At 39.0% G+C, this 21,730-nt stretch overlaps 1 protein-coding gene across 1 annotated transcript in view; it reads left to right on the forward strand.

Moving 5' to 3' along the window:
* tafa5l (TAFA chemokine like family member 5, like) overlaps positions 1-17,241 on the forward strand; it is a 50,362-nt gene extending 33,121 nt beyond the window's left edge. Inside the window, exons 4-5 of the mRNA XM_067591522.1 lie at positions 13,623-13,666; positions 15,885-17,241. Of these exons, the coding sequence (XP_067447623.1) occupies positions 13,623-13,646 (24 nt within the window). The 3' untranslated portion in view covers positions 13,647-13,666; positions 15,885-17,241. The remainder of the gene's footprint in view (positions 1-13,622; positions 13,667-15,884) is intronic.
* Positions 17,242-21,730: the final 4,489 nt, after the last annotated feature.

Below are 21,730 nucleotides of genomic sequence, written 5' to 3' on the forward strand. Positions count from 1 at the left end.
AGGCAATTAGTGTAAGATGGATCGATTCTGCAATAAATATCAATGAAACAGGAAAATATTTATGTTTTGATAAAACATCAACTTGATATATTGATAAAGTGATACATACACACACACACACACACACACACACACACACATACTCACATTGCAACTCTTTCTAAACACAGCCACCTCAGCCTCCTCTCTGCCACCCACCCTCCTGTGTGTGTGCATCTCACTGTGGCATTGCCAGGTCACACACTCCAGCCTAACCTGCTAATGGAGTTTTGCATATGCAGCCTGCTCTCCACTGCCAGCTAGCCATTAATATGAATCACTCTCTGGAGGCCCCCCCAAACAAGCTGGCAATTTGTCTTCACTAGTGAGGCGCTGAAAGGTCTACATATGATATTCTCCGAGGTGAAGGAGGGGAAGGGTGGGGCCGGGGTGTTATTAGGTTGGTTTCATACACTTGACAGGGGGATGTGGATGTGAATTGCTAGGTCACACAAGATCACAGTTGTGTGTTGGATGTTTGTGAATGTATGGAGGCTGGAAATGGCAGTGAGGTAGAAAGTTGACAAGACAGAAGGACAGAATGAGTTTTTAAGACAGTAAAATGATTTTTCCTCCATTCAGCCGAGCAAGAGGGTTGTGAGATTGTATCAATGCTTCCCGCTTGGTGAGAGCACTGTTGAGAGTACTACTGAGCTCTATTATCAGGCTTTGCTAATCAAGTGATGGGCTCAAATTGAAATCAGAAATGCCTCTTCAATGCAGGATAAGACCAGACTATTTCCCCAAATATCGTCTTCAGGGCTCAAATGTTACTTCACAGGCTAGAGGGCGTTTAAATTATGAACTGTAAGTAATTGAAAGCCCAATTTGATCATATTCAGGCTGCAGTTTCATGTGCACTCCATCCCTCAGACGATACTCAACAGTAGCTAGGGAAAAAAAGTCTTGCTCCACCCACACAACAAATGCCACTGCTCAGCTAGTGTGTGGCCTGGAGAGAAACACAACAGTTGCAGTTGGGCGATGCGAAGAGAGAGATGCAAAATGAACAGCATACACACACACACACACACAGCACGACCCAGTAGGTCAGAGAGGTTTGCATCATGGTTTTTTTGCATTTTCTGTTTTTTCTGCTCTGGTGGTCCTCCAGCTATTGATTTTCTTTTATTTTTGTGTCACGCACACAAAGTGCCCAACCCTTACGAGTTTACAAGACACCAAAAGTAGAATTGCAGTGACCTAATATTTCATTTCATTGCAAAATTACAGATTATTATACAGTTTGATCTTGAACAAAATATTCTGCTTTCTCTCCCAAGCTTGGCAAATAAAATCTGATACAAAAAAGGTTCCCTGAAGCACAACAAAGTTTTTCATAATCACCCAAAGAAATCAACATAAATGGAGGACATTTTACTAAAAAGTAAAATCCTTTATGTCCTCATAGACAGGACAGTAAACAAAAAATGAACCTCATTCTCAATTTCATCTAGCAACACAACAAACAAAGTCTTCCCTCCTCTGGAGTCACATTAAACCTGCTGGTCTGTAGGGCTAATGGTAATGTTCCTGAACGTAACTGTACACATAGGGATCCTTGTCTTTTGTTAATGTTCTATATGTAAAAGTTGTGAAGCAATTTACATGTATTAATTGTTTTTTATTGCCAATGAGTGAACGGGTTGTGATCTAACTTAAAAAAATGAGACCCTCCCTGACTTTCTTGGTTGTCTGTAACAGCCTATGGACTAATTTCTATGTGAAGGACTTCTATCTGACGAGAAACACCCTGCACCCTCAATTAGCTCTCCAGCTAATAAGACCGCTACCTACCTCCATCAACCACTATTCATTTCACAACAAAACACCCCCGCAATGACAAATCGCCCTCTCCAGAGCACACACAGCTAAAACAACATTATTTCCTCGACAAAGGAGCAGAAAACAAACTCCAGAGCAAAAGCAGAACATAGCTTACTCCTTTTGTTTTTTCTGTTGGTAGTCCAAAGGTGGTAATAAGGACATTTCACAACAAAACTGCAGCATGTTGCTCCCCGGCCTTATAGAGTTGTGTATAAGTATGGAATCCCAGATTACCACATTGCTTAACTTTGTTCAGTACAGATGCTAGTGCTCTACCCGCTGACTGAGCCAGAACATTGACAGCTTCTTTAAATGTCATGTGCTCGTCCAGCGTCAAGCCAAGATATTTATACTGATCAATATATGACAGACCTATTGAATCAAAATTAAAAACAACTGAACTTCTCTCCAATGATTTTTGTACTATTTGTGTTTTGTCTTGATTTACCACTAGTCATTTCTAGCACCATTCTGTGACAATATTCAGCATTATCTCCAAATTCTTGTCATGTTATTTCAAGTAAGACTGTGTCATCCGCATATATCAATATGGCTACAAGCTGATCATCAACTTTAACTCCCAAGCTAGAAGCTTTAATTTGAAGAGCTAAATCTTTAACATAAATGGAAATAAATTCTTGTGAAAACCATCCAGTTATGTATTCATTAACCTGAACACAGGGAATAGGTGCTTGATAAAGAGACTTAATGGCATAATATAACTTCCCATTGAAACCAGAATTTAACAAAGTATATTGAAGTAATTTTCTATTAATCCAGTCAATCACCTGCTTGAAATCAATAAAACATCTAAATGTAGACCTATTCTCCTTAATTTTTGCAAGTGTTATGGAAGTGACTGCATATAGTATATGATCAATACATGCTCTGACTTTTCAAAATCCATTTTGCTCATCCACAAGCAAACCTGTCCTCTCAAGGTGGTCTACAAGTCGGCAGGGTGGAATACAGTTTACACACACAGCTAATAAGACGTATACCCCTTTAGCTGAGTGGCAGCTTGGGATCATTTTTCAAAGATTTAGGAATAAGTTTCATAACACTCTCATGCCACTGTGCAGGAATAATACCACTGTCAAAACAACACTGAAACAACTCAAATAACACATTAAGCAACCTCAGCAACAATGGATTATCCCAATCTGACAAGACTCACTTAAAGTGGACTGACCTTTAAGGTGGACCAGCTATTCTCATTTTAGTGACCATCTCAGCTGCTTCTAATGGAGAAATGTCTGGCTTCTGAGTCTCTCCCGAGTTTTGCTCTCCTCCACACCGCATTTGGTCTTTACAAACAGAAATGATGTACGTGTTTATTTGCATACAGAGCGGGGAAGTGAGATCTGATGACAAGTGGTCACTCGAGATGCATGTGGAGACGCATTCTAATGCCAGGTGTGGACAGGTCCACAGATAAACAGCCTCCACATCAGACAGACTAAGCATCTGAGCAGTTAAAAACCCAAAAAAGGAATGAGAACCAGTTGATCTTGTGGATCCTTCTGGAGGTAAAAAGCAGGTGAAAATAACAAAACTGTATTCAGAAAACCTGTTCTTAAATTGTAGTGCCAGTATCCCTTCCACTGATTTGTCCTTTACTTTAACTTTATAAAACTCTAAACAGTTTGTTCTTAACTACAAAACCAACCCCCCGGATCCTTTAACTGCCTTATGTACATTGTTTAGTTTAACAAACCAGCTATAAGCCTGTAAGTCAATGGATTCATTGCATTTTAAATGTGTTTCATTAAGCGAAATATTATCAGGGTTAGGGTCAAGTAGTTTTCTTTTTCTGAGTTCACAATTCCAGATGTTTATGTTCCAGTGCTCTTATGTGAGATTGTCAACATTTGAAACAGTAAGATTGTCAGCATTTATGGGTTGGACAGTTACCGATCAGTTCTCCGGATTCTCTCTCCTCGACCAACAGGTCCTTGTGCTACAGTACAGCTGGTACTGTTCACTTGCCCCAGCTGATCACGCCTCAACAGTCAGGAAATACTCCTTTCCAAAGGGGAATTCACTGAGAAGAGTTCTTAAGTTCAAATTGATCAGCCTCTCTGTGTGTGACTCTGCAGAGTGAATGAAAACGTGACCAAATCTTTCATTATCCCTCAAACTCTGCTTATGATGAAGCACAGCCACTTTATCCTGCTAGGTTCAAATTTCCACCCTGATTACAACTGGTCCCTGTCCTCTTGGCCTCATCCACTCCACATTAACAGTCTCCGGCACAGGATCACAGTGTAATCCCTCAGATAGTAAAGATTCACTCTCTCCAAAGGGATTTCCCCTTCAACAAACAGAAGGCACACAATAATGATAAACACATTAGACTGGAATTTGAAAGCCGGGCACTTTGCTTCATCCAGTTTTCCCTCCATGGTATCCATTCTAGCAGTAAGATGTCCAATATCCAAATCAAGATAATCTTGAATTTGCCTTACTTTATTGTCTATCTCAGCTTTCAGCTCCCTTCGGTTTTCAACAATAAGTCGCTCAAGACGTTCCACTTTACAGTCCAAAATTTTTTCGAGGGAGGTAAGCACCTCATTAATCTGTGATTTGAGTGAGACTCATCACGGTGCTGCCTGCCAATGTCATGTCACTGTTTTCAGCTTCTTTCTTCCCCTTTTGCCGTATGGAGCGGTCTCCTTTATCACTCATATTGTATACAAGCGTGTGCTAATTTTAGCACAGAATTATTGGGTTTTAACTTGATATATTTACTTTTTCCACCAAGCTTGTGAACAATTTTCTTTCACACAATGCAACGCCCTCGCATGCACAGTCTATATCAGTTTCATAGCTATGTGCTATTTGTTCTAGTGTCAGCCAGGGTGTAAAGCTACTGTTGTGTGTGTAGTCCTGCCAGTGCTGCTGTAAACATGAAGACATCATAGCCAGTTAGCTTTACAGGCTCTTTGAAAGGATGCTCTGTGACTCATAATCTTGATTTGTATAAGAAAAAGAACTAAAAGGTGTCCCTTTATGAGTAATACAGAAAAAGAAAACAGGTGTTTGAATAGAAAACACTACAAATATGATATAAAACAAAGAGGAAAATAGGATTTATGGCACTGCATCAATATAAATGTCCCTGTCTAGCTATGAAGGAGCTATAAAAGTCTCACCTCTTATGAGAGAGGTGAGAAAATTACATGGTGTGGTTCAACAGTGTCATTATGTAACGCTGCCTAGCATCCCCGTTTTAAAGGCTTCAATGTCTAATACAAACAACCAGGCAGCCAAGTAGTCATGTGTCGCCATGGTCACTGCTGTGCTGGCAACCCATCTGACCAGAGACAGACTTCTAATGAGCTCGCTTCTCAAAGGCAGAGCAAAACCCTCACAGGCGCTGTCACAAACACAACTGCTTGTGTGCGGCTTTTAAATGAAATGTTGATTAGTCAGTGAGGTTGGAGAGATGTGGCGGAGATGACAGATTCCGATTGGATTGGTATCATTACTGTAAAAGGATGGAAAAGGATGTGGCGTCCAAGTAAGAATAAACAGAAAGCAATAGGGTTTAGAATTGAGTCTCAGGTGCACTGCCAAATATATCTTAGCTAGTCATTTATCTCAAACAGTATCTTATTTTTCAAAACAGCTTTATTGTGGCAACATAATTTCTCTTCTCCTCCAACTGCAATTCAATGTATTTCTACAATTTCTTTGATTTGATGTAATTTCTTTTTTACTTGTGAGTTATTTCAAACTGCACCAGAAGCATGTTATCTCAGCCCTGCTGGCAAAATTGTACACTGCTATCAAAGGACAAATTGCTGGTGATATTCTATATTTTTCTTGTTATCAACAAATCCCATGAAGAGACCAAAACCAACAATGAATTGATCCTAACAACAAGTATTGTATATCCAGCTAATGCCTGATGTCTTGTAGTCTATTCCTGTGTGCCACTTTGTTTTCCTTGTCAATCTTTGATTTAAGGATAAGACGCATTTTATCCTCCAGATAAACAGAATTTTTAAAAAAACAAACTACAAAAATCACCAGGCAGCTGCAACTCTCAAGTTTAGAGACAAATATGTCTACGTACATCTGGTCAACATTTCCACAGACTTCCTGAATAGCACAACACTTAAATTCAAGAAAAGAAAAGATAGTATTAAAAACAATTACAATTAAACATGGTGAGGTGACAATGATGAGGTTTTAACATGACGAGTACAGATCTTTTCTTTATATCTAGATCAAAATCTGCCTTACAATCCACTATCCCCTCCACATTTAGATACAGCTATAAATCTGCAAATCACAACTGAAAATATCTTCAAAAATATAATTTTATAATCAATAAATTATAATTAAGTTTTGTCTCTCTAAAGTCATGATAATCGGATAATAGGAGATCAAGAAATAACTTGTTTTAATCTTTTTTATTTCATTTATTACATTTTTGTGGAGCGTTTTCCTTACAAGATGCAGAAAATAAGTTGTATGTCAGAACTTTTTCACATTGCTTCATCAGCTTATTGCTTACTTGCTGCTGTTGCAAAACTACCAGTTCAGACATAATACAACATTAGTCAACCAGAAAAACAAGTACTGATTTATCTCTGCTCTTTCTCTGAAAACAATGTTTGCACAGTATGTTATATTTAAACCTATAATCCGCATGTAGTGATTCATATACTCTACACATGTGCCGCGAAATAGCATTTTTCCAACAGACTGATGCATTACAACAGCATTGAAAACAACCCATCAGCTTTGTGCTAAAGACAAAAGATTATCCTGTCGTTGGTACTGAAGGAAATGTTTTCAAAAGACAAGCAGATTCAGCTGAAATGAATGTTGCAGGTGGTGAGAGGTCATATCAACAGCCAACCTTTTATCTGTGCAGTGGCGGACTCAGGCTTTCTCAGGGGCCCTACTTCACAATGTTTTTCTCTCATACATCCTAATTCTGCACTTCAATATGTTAGACTGAAGTGCAGAATGAACCCTAAATTGCATTTTTTCTATTTTTTCTTTTTTTGCTCACTAGAAGGGCACCCATATAGAACCTCCAGCTCACCTCCTTATAACAGCATCGTAGGGCATTGCATTACATCCTCTTCTTTTGAAGAGCACATAATATTTTCTCGTTTTTGGGGGTTCTTTACAGGGCACTATCACATTTTCTTCCACTGAAAGGGCACCATGAGGGCACTTCCGTCCAGATGGTTACATATAGTGGCCCTCTATAGGGCATTTCATCCTGATTTACCCATAACTAAGACAGTAATTACAGAACTTTGGTATGTTTTCTCCTTTGTACGGGCACCTTAGGGGACATTTTATCATAATGTGGGGGCACGTTAAAGTGCACTTTTGCGGTATTTTTGGCCCTAGGGGGCACCAAGGGGGCCAGTTGCATCAGTTTTGAGAGGTGGTGCCTAAAATCTAATTATCAAGAGGTCCTTCAGTGCTCTTTTAGCTTTCAGTTTAATTTGCCAGTTGCATTAGCGTGACTTTGCACTTAACTCTTACCTAATTTGACTGTATTTTATGTGTTTATGCTTTTTGTTCTTCTAAAACTCTTGTATTAGTCTCAGAGTTGACTTCTGAACCTCTTGCATAAGACTTGTATTCTCACTGGGGCTCCATCTTTAGATAAAGGTGGTCTATGATGGTGAAATCACTTTCATTAGTTGCTGCAGCACTGGTACCAGCAGTATTCATTAAGCCTAAATAAAATGCATAATGAGAGAAGCAGATTGTTTCTTGAATAGTAAGTCCTTGTACTGAAGGATACAGTACAGCAAAATGTGCCCCGAGTAAAAGGATGTGTTATAAATGGTCTTGTTTCTAATACAGCGGGAAAGCGTAAGCAAGGAAACCAGGACTGGAGGTCATTAGAGAAATGTTTGCATCTTCCAAATGCATTGAAAAACCAGGCCAGAGCATTTTCAAATATTGTATATGCGCTGGTAATAATTGATGCTGGGAGAGTAAAAGCGAGCTGAGCACATATTTGCACATGATCTGGGAGTGTCCCATGGTTCACCCATTCTGGTGTAAACTCTCAGAGATATTGGGGAGTTGGTTGGTTTCCACTCTGCCTCTACACTCACGGTTTTGTCTCCTTGGCAACAAGACAATGATACCTATTATAACGAATAAGAAATTCAATATTATAAAAAGTTGGTATTATCACAGCTGCAAGACTTACACTGCAAAAGAGGAAGAACTCTGGTTGTCTCACTGTGAAGGAACGGATTGATGAAATTATTAAAATTTCATCATATGAGCACATGTAAAGAAGAATTCATAGTAGGTAGTAAACAACAGAGACATGGGTTCAATTTTGGTTGCATGTTAAACTGAACTTACAATAGAATGCAAATACATTAATTAATGATAGTATATTTTTCGTGTCCATGGTTTTATTTTATGTTAAAGGATGTCTGTCTTTTGTTCTATGTAAATGTCCTGCACTGTATCTGCTCCCTGATAGCTACACTGCTCCAAAAATAAATAAAAATTTGATTTATAAAAAAAATTAGATATGCATGCTGTGCACCATGTCCTTCAATGCTCTGCTGCCTTTCAGTCTCATTTGCAGAAGAAATTATTAAATTCTGTGCACCAGCAAGTAAATTCCAACAATCGTGCACAACTAATAGAATCTACTTCAGCTGTCTTGGATTAAAAGAAGCAGGATTTTGCTTTTACTGTTTGTTTCTTGCAGCAGCAGCAGCAGTGTGTACCGAGAGAGATGCAAATCAGCAATAAACTGAAATTACTATTTTTAATTCATTTGTAATCTGATGGCTTGCAAGCACCACCATCCTCTCATTGATAGCGACATTAGACAACAGAACAATCCAGCTTTTATGTTTGAGATTTTACTGGCTTACCTCCAGGGTTTCATATACATTCCTGTTTGTGAGCTGACAGTCCTCCTGTCATATTATATCTGACAGCCTCTCTCTGAAACTTCAGGGATAACATACTGCAGCCAGAATGCTTTGCCTTTGGATGTACATTTGTAAAATGACTGACATTCAAACAACACGCATGTCCCTGCCCAACATACACACAGTACACAGAGGTTACGCTGGATAAGCAAATATACTCTTTATTTCTGTTTCATTTACAGATCTTCTATTTATCAAGCGGAAAAGAAAAATGCACTCCTTTGGCTTCTCCTCATCTGTTTGTCGGATGCTGTGCCATGATCATCAGTCTTGAGTAGATAGTGTGTGGAGTGATGCAGAAAATATATTGAAATAGGGTAGATTGATAGAGATGTTCAGAGAAGAGAGAAACTGCCAAAGCAAGCCCACCTTTCCATTCCCTTTTTCATTTGTGTTGTCATAGGTGTTGTGTTGTGGAACATACAGTATAAACCGCAGGAAGCTCCATGATTTAATTTACAGTATATAATGTTTCCTTTGTTTTCACTCACAGGGCCTGGAAAAGCGATGCATTGTGTTTTTTTGTTTTTATTTCCTCTGGTACTGCCATCATCTATTATATATAGTTCTTTTTCCAGTTTGCCTTCACTGGGCATATGTTGCCACCCCCCCTTTCTCTGTCGGAGACCCGGAGTGAATGTGGTCCCTTCTGCTGTCACTTTCAGCACACTTTACCCCGCTCCCCTATTTGAAGTTCTGTCATTGCCAGGCTTTGAACTGTCATTTGTGTTTTACTCTGCACACTGTTTGTCTCCAGAGCTTCGTCTGGTGTGAAATTGTCAGAGCCATAGGCCACATTTCAACACAGGGTTTTTATAATACGTAATGCAGAGAGCCCGTCTATGGACTGACACATTCAAGCATGCTCAGCAACATCGTATTTCAAAGCTCTGATGCTTTTTGTGCCCTTTGGATCTTTTGTTTATACATTTTTAATAAACTGTTCAGTGCTACTAACAGTGATGAAGGCAACCACAATCTATCAATTTTGTCCAATTTAGGATGCAAAAATGACCCTGAATAGATTACCCCAGATCTGTTTCCAGTAGTAGAAGGCAACTTCAGAAAAATACTCAAATACTACACCTTTACACTACGATTTTCAGGTGCTTTACACTTTATGCTATTTATACAACATCACATTTTTTATGGACAATGTCGTTTACCTCCTCATATGAAAGCTGTAATTAGTACTAATTACTTTGCAGGTTAGGGTTTTATTGACCAAACATGATCAAAATATGATGCGTTGTTGCAGATGAAACCACTGAGCAGCATATAAATACTTAAAATAACCTCCATCTTGACCAGCCACAATATTGAAATGCTGCTCACACGATAATGTATCAGTACTAATAATATAAGATATTATAACGCCAATGCTGCATTCTGAATAATGAGTATTTTTACTTTCGATACTTAAGTACAGTTTGTTGATAATAAGATAAAATCTCAACTTACCATTTTGTAACCCATGTTGTTGTGTTTTAAACATTTAAATGTGTTTTCCTTCCATACCAGACATCCATTGCTTTCCATTAATTGCCTTACTATATGAAGATCAATACTCTTGAAACCTGCTTGACTTGTGTTATCCATCACAACAAACATTAAGTCTGCATTCAGTTTTTGTCAGTTACATTATTATTGTGAGGTACAGTGAGGACACTGATGACTTTTCAAATTAACCTGCACATAAACTGAATTGTTACACAAAGATAATTTACTTGACTTGATGCTCACTGCAGTAATAACACACTTTAAGCCAATTTCAAAAGCTAGTTTCAAGAGCCTGCTTATTGTTATTCATACGGTACAGAGATGAATGGAAACTAATGTCAGCCTGGGAAAAACACATCACAAAGTTTACATGATTTGTAGTCAAAGCTGCACTAGTTAATATTTTATATTAACAATAGATTAAATGGATACGTGTAATGTGAAAGGGGTCACTTCTAGTAACAAACTCACAGATTTATCACCCAACTTTGCAGTTCCTCTGAGCTATCTCTAGGTTTTAGCCTTTTTTAGCCAATTGTTTTGGTTTTCAAGCCTGCAGATCCTGCTCTCATTAAGTTCATTTCCAGCAGCAGCAGACAGCTTTTTTCAGCGAGAAAGCTCTGATTAACCCACTGTACGCTACTTGCACAGCACCAAACGGCAGGCAAAGTTAGCAACTAGTTGGTGAACACAGTGAGGCATTTAGCAGCGAGAACAAGATATTTTTCTTAGGAGTTGGTGGAGCCCAAAATAGAGCAAAAAGGAGAGGGAATGTTGATTATGACTCCAAACTAATACTAATATTGCTCCATGTTCCCTACTATGTCAAATGTAAAAAAAAATGCAGCTTTAAAGAGCTAAAACCTGCAAAATCACTTAAATGGTCCTTAATTTTCATGCAGGATATTGACCTGTAATGGAATATTCTTACATTGTGGCATTACTGCTTTTACTCAAGTAAGGGATCACAATACGTCTTGCACCACTGCCTGTTTCTGACATCAGTGACGGACAATAGATGCAGGATTTTTATGTAGCTGCCTCCCCAGAAATAATGCAGCCACGCTTTGTAAATAATGTTGGTTTTGGTCCTGTGACACAGCTCTGTGTTTCTGTTGCTTTTGTACATCAGGCTCATAGTCTGGGCATGAAGCATCCACTCAGGATTTTCAGTGTGCTATAGCTGTGCTTGTTAGCTTAATAACAACAGCAGTGCCAGTGGCTGGTAATGACTGGGACCTCAATAAGTCTCCAGTTGATGAAACCAACAAAGTCCTCTGCAGGAGTCCACTTGTTAGAAGAGACCCCGGGGAAAGATTTTTAGTTACCACAGTGATGGCTGGGTGGGCTGCTGGTGAGAATTTTGCAGCTTGAAGTGTCACCAAATATGCAGTCTGTGCTTTGTTTCCCCTCGAGCACTGAGCAAACAAGCTGTCTGCTGTAGCTGCAGTGGCTTTACCTTGTGGCTACAAAGATTTCTGGGAGTTGTAATGGTACCTTGGCTGAGGATTTCATTTGTGTAACATGAGGCATATACTGTATCTGTATAATACTTTGATTCTAAAATATGCTGTGTTGATGATAAGGAAGGAAGTTAATTGAATCCCTTAATATTTTTGCCAATCTCCACTGGCACGCTCTTAAAGATTCAGGCTGTGCACCTCATTTGAACTGTGAAACTTTATCATGTATGCACAGGGCTCAATGTTTACAAGTGATGATGAAACAAGGGCACCTCCAGCTCAGAGACGAGGTCCAAATGTTTCAATTTCACCGCAACATAAGCAATTAGCAAAACGCTTAGTAGTATGCTCTCCGCTTTCTCTCTCTCTCTTTTGCCCCTTATCGGCTGATCTCCCTCATCCCTCGTGCCAGTAGGAGATGAATATGTCTTCGATGTCCTTGGATTCCTGTCTTGTAAACATCATAGGAAGTGAGCACTGTTTACCGGTGTGCATGGCAGGCAAATAGCCAGCTCTGTCTCTTGCACAGTTTGTCCTGTGGGGCCAAACTCACCTTGTTACCCTTTTAATTAGTAGGAGCAGTTAATAGTGCCGGCCACTTCTGCCGCCTCAGCACTCTGCTCCGACTTCAAGAATCCCTCCGATCAATAGCCAAGAGTTGGACTGAGACAGGGGTAAGAGGAAGAGGAGGGGTTATTGGAGGAGCTCAGGTAGCTTCATGATGATTTTTAGAGAGAAATCAAACAACATAGTATTTTCTTTGAAGGAACCTCTGGGGTCTGTTTATCAACAACTATCCTTTCTTTTTATTCCTTGTACATTTGAAAGGATAACAAGGTCTTGAGATTCTTTATGCACATTCCTCTCCCTCAGATTCTCCTCTTCCACATTTCCTCTCCCTTGAAAATGAGTTTAATCAAAAAGCTAAGGGTTTGCTCTGCAGATTCTATTGTACCCTTATAAGCTTTCAACGGCTCGCCCCCTGTGCTCATTTCTTTTCTTGTTTTGATTTAAAGATGCAGTGGAAGTACTTAGCATTTAGATGACATGCTGCTGGAGAGGTGTGATGGATCAGCGGCTTTTCAGAGGACTGAATTTCTTCGACAGCGCCAGGGCTAGTCGGCTGGTCGGACAGACAGAGCGACAGATCGCAGGACGACAGGCCGGGCGGGCAGCGGAATACCAAGTCTGCCTCGCTGCTGCAGAAAGCCTGGCAAAGCCAAGAGGAAAGCAGCGGCTGCTGGGAATGCCAATGCGCTGCCCAGACTGCCGTCTCGCCTTGGCTCCTCTGATTGGCTAAACAGACCATTAGCTTCTTGATTATGATTAGCCGAGTCATTATCTACACAAAAGTGGCTCATTCACCAATATTAAGAAGGGAAGGGAGCTGTTTTCAAGGGGAAAACAACGTGTTTTCATGTGTTCTCCTAAAGATGAATGTAGGAGGCAGGAAGTTGTTGCTCACAGAGAAACAAAGTGGGACACTGTTTATCACCCGGCCCTACAGCTAACATGATAAAATGTTCTATCTGTGTAATGCCATTGATGGAAGAAAGGAAAGGTCTCTCACTCGTTAATGTGGATGATGAGGTGGCCATTACTTGTTCGTATTTTCCTGCCGAGGAGAGTAGCGATGTCCTCAGAGTATATAAAAACTGGGAGAGAACAAAATAACCTTCCGCTTCCATCATCTCGCCTTAGATATAATTGGAAGACATGCCATCTGTGCTTTTAAATGGACATATGCTGCTCTGTGTCCAAGGCCAACTGAGGGAAAGTTGAATAAAACGTTAGTGAAGGCTGGCCCTCTGTTCCACCGATATTGACCTTCTACTTTCTTTTCCAGCCTTTGCCCAAGGAGCCGTCGTAGGATGCAGTGGAGAATGGCAAGTAAGTGATTTTTTAATGATGTATTTTATTCTAATTTGCATGCTGAGTGTGTAACCTGGGTTCAGTTGACTGTGACACACAAGAAAACAAAGACAATGCGATTGCTGCATATTGTGGAAAGCAAGGGAAACTTGATGAACAGCAGAAGCTGTGCCTCTTCTAAGCTGTATAAAGGCTCAGAGCTGGAATGAATCAGCCATTAGTGTCTATTCATCATGCACTCTCTAGTGCCGCACTCACCACTGAGCTTAAATAAAGGTCATCCAGGACTTGGAGAAGACACAATGGAATCCTTCATTTCCCAAGATGCAAAGTCACTTTGATGTATCTATAAGCAAAAGAAAATGGAAATCGGGGAGTTATTGGAAGTTTTGAAATGCATAAGGATGGAATCTAAAAAGCCCCACTGTGGTTACATCAAAGGGAGACACTTCTTCAAATGTCCACATTTTCTTTTAGGACAAAGGTAGAAAACTGATATTTATGGAAGGATGTGTGTGACAAAAGTGTTGAACAAAACAAAAAGCCACCATTTAAAAAAAATCATTTCCTAAATGCCATAGTTACAGATTCCTTTGATTTGATTGCCTGCCTCACATTCCTCCAAGTCGATCGATGGGTAAACTAGACTCCGGAGCAGGTCAGCTCAACTCTGCTGGCAGGTTAAGCTCACTTCCACAAACATATTTCTTCTCTCAATAAAACAAGGAGTTCTACTAGAGATTTAGCTGAATTCCTCTCCTGAGTACATGACCAAGTATCTGTGAAGCTTTTATATTCTGCAAAACCACGGGCATTTGGAATCTGCATGCTTTATGTCTCCTAGCCAATATTCTAAGATTGATTTTCCTTCTTCCACCGAGAAAACAAAATGAATCACGCACAATTACCAAGGACAGGGAGAAAAGGGGAATTGGGGGCGTCATAAATATTTATTTGCCAGCCCTGGGAATTTGTGCAATTCTGTGTGGATTTGCCAACTCATATTTAAGTGTCTGAATGATTTATATGGGCAGTCCTTGGTGTCACATTTGTCCACTGTCACCCTGAATCATTTATGTATTAACATTTATGTATTTATCCATATAACATATTCATGGCCAAGTTCTATTATCATTCAAATGGGTTTCTTGATCAAATTAATGGCTAAATGAAGTCATTAACTGCAGAATTTCAGTGGAGGTAAAATGTATTCCATGTGGAAAGGAATATATTAGTGTGTACACTTATAGACACCATCCCTTTAAAGAATTACTCATAAAAGTTGTTTTGTCAAAGACATTTTGTGAAGGAGGAGCTAGACGACTGTCCTTAAATAAATCCATTTTCAAACATGGAATACGTAACATTGCTGGTTTCATAATGGCCTTTTGTCATTCAGACGTAAATGTCTGTGACGTAAATGTTACATGATGGTATTAGTCAGAAGTGATAGAAATGATCCACACTGCTAGCACCATGTTTGCCACCTGCTGATGGAAAGGTAGCGAGGAAACGTTTAAAATGTAAAAATACCAAGAAACAAAAGTGTTTTCTGTTGTCTCGTAGCCTCTGTCACTGATTTAAAACACTATTTTGCTGTTGAAGCCTTAATCTGTGACCATTGTTAATGTGAGGGACGTTCAACAACTTCTCACAGTGAACCCCCTGTAACATTTCTCATTACTTTCATCATTTATTAGATACACAAACACAGGCTGAGACGTTAAATTGGGATTCTCATTTAGATCTTAATTTGCGCACATGCTGTCTGTTAAGTGTTTAGTTGGATATTTATAATTTCTTCCATGTAGTTGGCATGGATTTTTTTCTTGCCCCTCACTGTGAGAGGAAAAGCATTTTTATAGACTGATCTGATGTGGCAAGAATCTCCTCTAAAGCTTAAAATTAGCACGTTCACAGTGTTTTATGGTTTATTAAACTGTTTTTATTTTCTTTATGCATAAGAAATTACTAAGCAGTTTATTAAATTTAATATTTTGCTCTCAAAAAGGAGGAAGACATTTGTTTTGTCTTAACGTTACTGTGATAATATTCAATTCAGATATGTGCTGGATGTTTTACAATGTTTACTGCTGTGACTTTAACATAAAAGTGACTTCAGCGCTTATTCAGACATGAGACCAACATGTAAAGTTGTTGTAAAGCACATTTACATAACAAGACATAATGATTTATTTTATCTTATTCTTGTCTTTTTTCTTCCATTCCTCAACAGGTTCATTGATGTCCATGCTACAAAAGGAACTGGGGCCAATCACTACACCAGAACATTGTGTCCATTCACCAACGAGGCTCCCAAACTTTACACCAGGCCTGACCTTCAGTAAAAAAACAAAACAAAAAAAAAAAAAACCCAGAACATCTCCAATCACCACAGTGAAAGGCTTTCTGCTCTTCATTTGGTCCAGACACTTCTGAGAACTCTGAGAAGTCTCGAGTGAGCAGCACATTGAATCTTCACCACAGCCAAATTTACGGACACATCATAGAACAAAATCCCTGTGAGGAACAGTTATCAACAGAGCAGTGGATTATTCATTAAAATACATTCTTTCTTTCTTTTTTTGTTAGCCACTGTCAAGTCTGTAGGGGACAGCTCCTTGAAGATTTTTTGAACCTTTGTGGCTTGATTTAGACTTGTCAGAAGGTCTTTCAAAAGTCAGTCCCTTCATCTTCTTTACTATCGCCGCTGTGAAGCCGTCCAGGGTTATAAGAAAGTTTCTTTAATGACAGCTCGCTGCTAAAGAGTCATGACTTTACTGAGGTTCAGCCAGGCCACCATATCGTCCATTGGATTCTAGCCTTTATCACTCTCTCTCATTTAGCTGGGTGAAACTTTACAAAATCTCTGCATACACACAAAACGGACATTGTGAAATAGCATTAAAGTCTACTGGAATGTCACAGAAGAGGAGACGACAGAAATGAGTTGACTGTCTTTACTCAATGAATGAAGGTCACGAAGGTGAAATGTGGACATTTTGGATGACTTAGCTTGTAACTTATGTTTTTTTTTATGTGGTGCCAACATAGACTAGAAGAGTAGTTTTTGTCAATGAACCTCACATATCATGTACACACCATCGGGAGCATTAAGCAGATGTGGACCCCCGGCTCATTTTAATGGTCGATACTCTGTGTGTGGGCGTGTGTTTGTGTGTGCATGTTTGCATCTGCTCTATGTTCATGTGTGAATACGTGTGTGTGCTTGTGTGCCTGTGCGTGTGTATGTGTGTGTGTGTGTGTGTGTGTGTGTGTGTGCACATCCAGAGATACACTGTGAAGTAAGTCATATCCAATGCATTATTCATACTATTGTATATTTTTGGGACACACCCAGACCATCTGGTAAAAAGAAGCATTTGTGATTTTACAGATGTTTGATCTCATTTGAATCTTCACAGATGAATCCTGAGTTTGCCTTTTCTTCTCTTTCTGGTCTTTTCTTTAGTACATAGAGATATTTATATTGGGGAAAATATTATTGAAACTGGGGGAAGATCTACAGTATGTCACATAAGTTAAATTCTGTAATTAAAATCAATTAATGTGTGATTAAATGTATTTCAGAATTCTTGTCTAAATTGACTATATTTTGATATGAAATGTTTTGCCCCGCTGGAAGTGCTATTTGCTGATTTCAGATGCTTGATATATTTGAAATTATATATATAATACTAGTATTATTAATTGAATATATATATATATATATATATATATATATATATATATATATATATATATATATATATTTCAATTCATATATTTTATGTTCTGTGGGTCTTATTCCAATAAGTTAGAGGAGTAGTTTAAGAAAAGGAGGAGCACAAGAGGAATCCTTCTGAGAGAAGTATAAGAGGTGCACACAATAACACGAACACCAGGAAGACATTTCAAAAACAACAAAAGCATCTGCTACAATAAAATACAATCCAAAATAACACAACACACAAGCTACAGTCTGCAAGATGAATTAACATCTCTCTGAAGCAGTCACAAAAACTAGGCCTCACAGTGGTTTGTCTCGTAAGGCAATTGCATTGAATTGCATTATACTGCACAGGTGTTCCTGTTAATGTGTCAACACCCTGTTTTTTTCATTTCTTTGTACTAAAAATCCTGCACATCTCCATCTTAATGTATGCATTTGAGGATATAAAGAGAGTCTCTGCTCCCGGGAGCTGCAGAGTGTGAATTTGGTGTGTATGTGTGTGTTTTCCAGGTCAGCAGTGGTCTGTGTAGTGAGAAAATACCAATTTCCACTTGATCCCGTACCTTTGATTTCATGCTGCCTTTATTCATCGCTTCTTTGGTTTGCACTCACCATAAATAAATTGTCCCTTTGATTTGAGTCACTGTCAATGCAGGAACTGCTGCTACAGCTGCACTCTGCACAGTTGTGGCAAAGAAGATCAGATTTTAGTAAAACATAAATAAGGACAGAAACAACCATAACTGGACCAAGAGATTCAGTTCGGCTTGTAAAATGGTCAATATCTCAAAAATGTTAAAGTAGCTTTTGTTCTTGTGTGGTGGAGGGACGATAGGGCCCCAAGCTGAGGGCGTGTCCTTAAATTGTTTTGACTATCAATGCCTTTTGTGGTCCTCAGATTCTCTGTATAAATATTTTATACATTAACTGTCCTTGTTTTGAAAAAGGCTTTGGGTTGAAAACTACAAAACCACAAGCCAATTATTTCCCAAACATGACACAGCCACTGCATCTAAGACAAACTGAAACAAAAAAAGAGTTTCTCTTGTGCATACTATAACAAAATTGGGTAATACTTTCCATAAAGCCCATTGATATGATGTATTATAATGTAGACTACTGCATAATGAATCAAAACGGCTGCATATTACATTACAAAAGTTGCCATAAGCAGAAGTAAATGTTTTTGTCATAACTTCACAGATGCTACATCAGGGCCATGCAGTTATCTGAAAATAATGCACAACCTCAAGCCAATCTAAGTTCTAAATATTTTTCATTGCCACTAATTAAAATATAATCATCAAAATATCAAAGTATCGCAGTCATTTGTAATCACTCTCAACCTATTCAGTAGAAAAGTGTTCTATAAACATCATGGTGGTTTAAGTTTGGGACAAACCAGACCAGCTGAAACCTCCAATGACTGGACAAACCACACATGAAGATTGTTTCCACCACGTGGTGCAGATTTCTTAGTCTTTGACAGTTCAGAAGGAGCATAAACCTTATGACAATAAATACTCTAGAACAACTGAATGACTGGTCATTAACGACTGGACGACCCTACAAATTCCACAACAATACCAATCGCTGCATGTTTTTCTACCAAAACAAACTCTTTATAGTTTCTTCTTCTTTTTTTGATTTACTGTTTTAAATGTATTGATTTATTGTTACCTGTCTCCCTCAGGTGACACACAAATGATGCCACCGGTTGCTGATGCCAGTCAAAAATATCAAACATGTTTTAAAAAATCTTTATAAGAATGACTGGTGGCAACTGGATCTTGAAGATTTGAGTTTAGAATCTGCTGATTGTCAACACCAACTGACCACAGACCCGGTTAAACTTGGTTCGATCAGTTGTTACAGCCAAATCATATTAATAATTGGCTCAACAGTCGAAATGTGTGTCCACGCTTTTAGGTAAAGCTTTATTTTATGGGTCTGTAAATTTCTAAGAAGTGTCCTGGATGAACAATATTGGGCAGGCAATTTGGCAGTAATCACTGGGAAAATAGTGGATATTCAATTTGTACACTTTTAATTAATTAATCCTTATTAATTTCTAAGATAGCATAACCATGAGTCAATATTATTTCATTAGTCAGAATGCAGCAGGCCACCTGAACATACAGAAATTTGCAATTTGTCTACATGCAAGCTTACAATTCAATATGTATATTAATAATCAAGTTTCCAATAATAAATGATTAATATATTTTTATTTTAAATTGGCTTTACATTGATTAGCTCTTTCAAAGAAATCCCTCTTGAAATCAAAAACTGCGGATTAACTCAACACACCTAACTAAACTAAACTCTAGTAATAACTATCATAACTTTGTCTCTGTTTTCCCTGTATTTAGTGCCAAATTATGAATATATATTTAATGTGCCTGTAAAATAAAGTATTACCATTATATTATAACCATTATTGACCAAGAGTGTTCATATGTTTGCCATAATGTCTTTATGACAGGCAGTAATAAAAATAGGTGGTATTTGCTGTAATAAAGGTGAAAATGAAATCTACAGTATCTTCATGAACATTGTGTGTTCAATTTGGCTGCAGAAACTTTGAGATGTGTGATTTCTGTGCCAATATTCCCACTCAACTCCCACCCAGTTAGACAGTTTCTTCCAACAAGGCCCTGCTGTTGCCTTCTTCCATTTTGAACGTCTGTCTGGCTGTCTCGGGGTTTCGAATGTGGGCTGCTGTCAGGATCAACAAATGGTACGTCGGTGGTGTCCTGCCCCTGCCACCTATGGTACAGTACAGTATGTTCTGTGGATATCAGAAAACCCTTTCTTTACCAGAAACAGACAATGAGCTGTCACGAAGCAGTTAAGGAAAGCTGCAACCACACTCTCTGTGCATCCTGGTTTAAGGAGGAATCACGGTACTCATTAGATCTTATAATCTTTCATGCAAAATATGTTTATTAAGCATGAGTTATACTTGACCTAATTATTTGATTATTCTTGTAATGCCTAATTCTGGGGAAAATGTGGTTTCATTATTAGACTTCTGCCAAAAACCCAGTCATTGATGAATGAAAGAATGTGTGGATATGTATTTGAGTCGTGGATGGATAGATAACAGTAGTGTGGGAAAAGAAGAGGGGGTAAAAGTCATCACGTCTGTATGAGAGTTTTATTTCTGGGCTACACACTTGCTCAAGTGTTATCAAGTAGCTTCAGTTTGAGTCAGTGTCAATCCCAGAGAGTATCAACCATCATGTAACAGAATAACACCTGACGCTCGATGGGTTCTGACCTTACAGGCTGTTTTCTGTTTTCAAAAAAGTAATTGTGTCTGCACTTGTGGGATATCTTTTCCCTCTTCAATAAAACCTTCAGGTGCAGGATTGACAAATGTTTCAGCGCCGGTGGCCTTCGTCATTGTATTTATCTTGTGCCACTCCTTGGTGTCCACAATAGATCCCTGGCCGAACCTAATGACACACAAACACCCCCCCACCCACACCCCGAGGCACAGACTGACTTGCTAAACACAGCGTCATTGAACAGCGCCGCAGTGTAGCAAATTAGCATTTATGCCCACATAAAAATCCATTTACTGATCCATTAGCTTAGCATAGTGCTAATGAGTTGCGGGTGATGACTCGCCAGGGACTTTGGTTAGCTAGCGTATCATCATTAAAGGTAGACTCTTACAGGGCAGCAGCTTCATACATGTAAAGAGTGCATGGTCTGTGCTGTCTGTGCCAGAACATACTGTAATATTAATCCCACCTCATTCAATTAGAATAATTGATATTTTTTACATTATGCCCAATTCTAGTTGTTTTTGTATCTCTTCCCATCTCAGACACCTGCATGTTTGGCTTGTGGGAAATGGAAGTGCCACTGTCACATGAAATCTGTTCTACCATCCCTCAAACTAACGATGAGGAGGTGGCTGCACTCAACAATTACAACCTGTCCCAGATAAGCAGAGCAGTACTGGCTGCTGAAAGCACCTCATACACGCAGAGTAAACTGTGGAATACAATCAAAGGTATCAATGCACTGAGCCCTAAGCAGCTCATATCTACCAGGAGATTTCGGGAGAGATTTCTGACTTTTTCTTGGCCCTTGCTCTCTATTATCACAACAGACACTTCAATGTCAAATTCAGACCTGCTTAGGTGAAAGTGTGTGCAGCACGGCACCATGCCATACCCACTTGACACCGACGAATGTGAAAAGCAGACATGCAGCTGAATTAAATGTCAATCACACCACTGAGTGATTTCCTATGAGGAGAGAGGCAGGCAGAATGATATCAGCGTCATCTGGAAATGTTTCCTCGCTGCCAAAGCCTCTCAGTCCAGGACCTT

The sequence above is a fragment of the Thunnus thynnus genome, chromosome 6 (assembly GCF_963924715.1).
Source record: "Thunnus thynnus chromosome 6, fThuThy2.1, whole genome shotgun sequence".
NCBI classification, from domain to species: Eukaryota; Metazoa; Chordata; class Actinopteri; order Scombriformes; family Scombridae; genus Thunnus; species Thunnus thynnus.